The sequence below is a fragment of the Orycteropus afer genome, unplaced genomic scaffold (assembly GCF_000298275.1).
Source record: "Orycteropus afer afer isolate SDZICR_OR568_19922 unplaced genomic scaffold, OryAfe1.0 scaffold00039, whole genome shotgun sequence".
In the NCBI taxonomy this organism is placed as follows: domain Eukaryota; kingdom Metazoa; phylum Chordata; class Mammalia; order Tubulidentata; family Orycteropodidae; genus Orycteropus; species Orycteropus afer.
The window spans coordinates 3,032,760-3,037,601 of NW_006921626.1; the positions used below are offsets into that span (position 1 = coordinate 3,032,760).

General features: G+C 36.0%; 1 protein-coding gene across 1 annotated transcript in view; it reads left to right on the forward strand.

Annotated features, from left to right (window-relative positions):
• Window positions 1-4,842, forward strand: part of MARK1 (microtubule affinity regulating kinase 1) — a 123,454-nt gene that overhangs the window by 40,124 nt on the left and 78,488 nt on the right. Inside the window, exon 7 of the mRNA XM_042780421.1 lies at window positions 1,515-1,571. Within this exon, the coding sequence (XP_042636355.1) occupies window positions 1,515-1,571 (57 nt within the window). The remainder of the gene's footprint in view (window positions 1-1,514; window positions 1,572-4,842) is intronic.

A 4,842-nucleotide genomic window follows, 5' to 3' on the forward strand; every position in this document is an offset into this window, starting at 1 on the left:
GCTCCCCTCCCACTTCCTCCCCATAGTTACCTCCTCCCAGTGTCCATCCCTTCATACTCTTCTGCACCCTGAGCTATCTCCCTGTGCATAAGCACTTTGTTTTTTTTTTATAATTCTTTACTACTTTGTACCTCTGCTTCTGCCATTCTGCTTTGTTTTATAATATTAATCACATTCATGTTTTCTCTTCCTAAGTAGACTGTAAGCTCCTTAAGGGCAAGATCCATGTAGTGTTTATCTGTGTATTCCCCCAGCAACCAGCACATTTTCTTGCACATAGCAAGGTACTCAATAAATATATGTTGGATTGAAATGAACATTTAATTGAATTACATATTACTCATTATGTGTTGATTTTGTTTTGAATTTATGTCTGTCTGAACCATTTTTGATATATATTAGAATCATTTTATAATACTGAAATATTCATTTTTTCATTTTACTTTTATCGCTTTGAATTTCTTTCCTTTTTAACCCATATTCTTACTAGCATGGTCATACTTTACATCTCTAGACTTTTAAAAATTTCATTTCTATCTCTATTTGTAAATGCCTGACCAACATTAAGCATTCAAACTGTGTTTATGTATAACTGAATCCACAGAATGGAATGTTCTGCTGTGCATTAAAATGGTCATCTTCCTATGTATCAGATATTGTTATATGTAAATAATAACTCTTAGTTGATTGCTATCATAATTTAAATGTGCAAAATAACTCTTAATTGTTAAATACATACCTGTTATAGCATTGCTTATAATCTATTCCTCATTTGTACTTTTGGCCTTTAAATTGTTAGGTTCATCCCTGTTTGGTCCCTGTCTCCAAAGAACCCTGTGTAACTATATATATATATATATATAGCCACATATAAAATCTACTTAACAGAAGTGAAATCCTTTGCCTGAGTGAATTAGTGGCAGGTGTAAGATTAAATTTCATTGTTCTCTCTTTTATTTTGATGACCAGATTCTTTTTAAGGCTCAAAAGTTTCCCTTCTGTTTTGTCTGTTTAATATGAATGGACACAAACAGGGTGTTGATAAGTTGTTAGTAAACTGGCTTCATTGCAGAAGCAAGCCTTAAACACTTTTGATATAATTCCTAGAATAGTCTTGATTTTAGAACTCAAGCCCACTATCTTGAAATACTGATCCCTGGGTGCCAAAGCTTTTATTCTAACACTGGAATAAATCATTTGACTGGAACTACAAATTGTGCTACATTTGATCATGTAAACAGAGAAATACAACGACACATAAAAAATCCTCACAAACTCTGATAGAGAAATAGTTTAACCTCCTTTTAGCAAAAGAGCACTATTTTTCTACATTTTCCCCATTTAAGAGCACAAATTTCATCACTTTAACTGTAATTGGTATAGTTTTCTAAATTAAAGGAATAGTGAAATTATAAAGTGGAAATTTGTTAACAGTTTTTCTAAACTGGAGGTCATGTTGGGGAAACTTGTAACATAAAATCAATTTGAATCTTTTATCTAAATATCTATTTTAGATCGTATCTGCTGTACAGTATTGTCATCAAAAGTGCATTGTTCACCGTGATCTTAAGGTAAGCTGCTAATTTTGTACCCAGAAAAATTCTTGGTATTAACAGATACTTAATAATATTAGAACTATCCTTTTTGATTGTGTAATTTTACCAGGTATTATACAAGATAATTAGTTGTTTTTTGGTAAAATAATAAAAAATACCACTTGAATCATTTTTAAGTATATAATTCAGTGATACCAATTATATTCACTATGTTGTATAACCATCATCGCTATCTACTTCCAAAACTTTTTCATCACCCCAAATAAAAACTTAATATCCTGTAATCAATAAGTTTCCATTCTCCCTGTAGTTTGACTTTGAAGAATAGAAATTTACTGTCTCGCTGTTTTGAAGGCTAGAAATCTCAGTTTACGGTGTCATGCTCTCTCTTTGTCTGTTCCAGAAGAAGATCTTTTCTTGTCTCTTCCAGCTTCGTGTAGTCTGGGTTTTCTTGGCATTCCTTGGTTTGTAGATGTACCTTCACATGGTGGCTTCCCAGAACGTGTGACTCTACTCTCTGATCTCCCCTTTTATAAGACACCATTCAGAAGGAAATACAATATACCATATTCCAGTTATAACTTGCTTCTATTAACTGAAAACATCTGCAAAGAAAATTCCTATTCTCCTTAAAAATTCAAAAGTACAGGAATTAGAACTTTAACATATCTTTTTTGGGGATACAGTTCAATTGATAACACCCCCTTCCCACAAGTGCCTGATAACTACAAATACTTTTATCTCTATGAATTTGCCTATTCTAGAGACTTCATGTAAGTAGGATCATACGACATTTGTCCCTGTGTCTGTCTCATTTTGCTTAGCATAATGTTTTCAGTATTCATCGTCAGAACTTCATTTCTCTTCATGGCTGAATATCCCATTGCATGTATACCACATTTTGTTTATCCATTCATCTATCAATAGAAACTTGGATTGTTTCCACCTTTTGGTAATTATGAATAATGCTGCAATGAACATTTGTGAACAAGTATCTGTTTGAATCCCTGCTTTCAATTCTTTTAGGTATATGTATACCTAGGAGTGGAATTATTGGTTTGTTTGCTAAATTTATGTTTAACATTTCGAGAAACTGCCATACTCTTTTCCATGGTTGGCTGCAACATTTTACATTCACACCAGTAACACATGAGGGTTCCATTTTCTCTATGTCTTTGTCAATATTTGTTTTCCATGTTTCTAATAATAGCTATCTGGTAGTAGTTGTTGTTGTTCTTAGGTGCCATCAAGTCAGCTCTGACTCATAGCAACCCTGTGTACAACAGAACGAAACACTGCCCAGTCCTACACCATCCTCACAGTCCTTGCTGTGCCTGAGCCCATCATTGCAGCCACTGTGTCAATCCATCTTGTTGAGGGTTTTCTCCTTTTACACTGACCCTCTCCTTTACCAAGCATAATATCCTTCTCCAGGGACTGGTCCCTTCTAACAATGTGACCAAAGTAGGTGAGACAAGGTCTGACCGTTCTTGCTTCTAACAAGCATTCTGGCTGCACTTCTTCCGGGACAGATTTGCTCATTCTTCTGGCAGGCTATGGTATTTTCAATATTCTTTGCCAACACCACAGTACAAGGGCATCAACTCTTCTTTGTCTTCCTTATTCATTGTCCAGCTTTCACATGCATACAAGGCAACTGAAAATACCATGACTTGAGTTAGGCACACCTTAGTCTTCAAAGTGGCATCTTGTTCTTCAGCACTTTAAAGAGGTCTTTTGCAGCAGATTTGCCCAGGGCAGTAAATGACATCTGATTTCTTGACTGCTGCTTCCATGAGTGTTGATTGTGGATCCAAATAAAATGAAATCCCTGACAACTTCAATCTTTACTCCATTTATCATGATGTTACTTATCGGTCAGTTGTGAGGATTTTCATTTTCTTTATGTTGAAGTATAATCCATATTGAAGACTGTAGTCCTTGTTCTCCATTAGTAAGTGCTTCAAGTCATCTTCACTTCCAGAAAGGAAGGTTGTGTCATCTGCATATCTCAGGTTGTTAATGAATCTTCCTCCAAACCTGATGCCAAGTTGTTCTTCATATAGTCCAGCTTCTCGGATTATTTGGTTAGCAGTGCCTACGGCACTTGACTGCTAACCAGAAGGCTGGCGGTTCAAACCCACCAGCCACTCCTCGGAAGGAAGATGGGGCACTCTACTTCTGTAGTGATACTGCCTCGAAAACCCAAGGAGGGGTCGCTATGGGTCGGGTCCGACACGATGGCACATAACAACAACAACAACACAGATTGAATAAGTATGGTGAAAGGATACAACCCTGGTGCGTACCCTTCCTGATTTTAAACCATACAGTATCCCCTTATTCTGTTCGAAGAAGAACCTCTTGGTCTATGTACAAGTTCCACATGAGCACAATTAAGTGTTCTGGAATTCCCATTCTTCTCAATGTTGTCCATAATTTGTTGTGATCCACACAGTTGAATGCCTTTGCATGGTTAATAAAACACAGGTAACATCTTTCTGGTATGCTTTGGTTTCAGCCAACATCCATCTAACATCAGCAGTATCTCTTCTGCTATATCCTCTTCTGAATCCAGCTTGAATTTCTGGAAATTCCCTTTTGATTTACTGCTGCAGCTGTTTTTGAAATTTCTTCAGCAAAATTTTACTTGTGTGTGATATTAATGATATTATTCAATAATTTCCACATTCTGTTAGAGCTCTCTTCTTTGAAATGGGCACAGATATGAATCACTTCCAGTCACCTGGCCGGGTAGCTGTCTTCCAAATTTCTTGGCATAGTGAGCACTTACCATCATTGCATTTGTTTGTTGAAACATCTCAATGACTATTCCATTATTTCCTGGAACCTTGTTTTTCATCAATTCCTTCAGTGCAGCTTGAACTTCTTCCCTCAGCACCATTGGTTCTTGGTCACATGCTACCTCCTGAAATAAGTAAATGTCAACCAGTTCCTTTTGGTACAGGGACTCAATGTATTCTTTCCATCTTCTTTTGAGCTTCCTGCACTGTTCAGTATTTTGCCCATGGAATCCTTCAATATTGCAACTCCAGTCTTGAATTTTTTTTCTTCAGTTCTTTCAGCTTGAGAAAGGACAAGCGTTTTCTTGCCTTTTGGTTTGCTAACTCTAGGTGTTTGCACATTTCATTGTAATACTTTTCTTTGTCTTTTTTTTTTAAATTTTATTTTGATTTGGGTGAAAATTTACAGAGTAAATTCACTTTTCATACAGCAGTTCACATATACTTTGTCTCATGTCATTGACCAAAATTTACAATGCAAC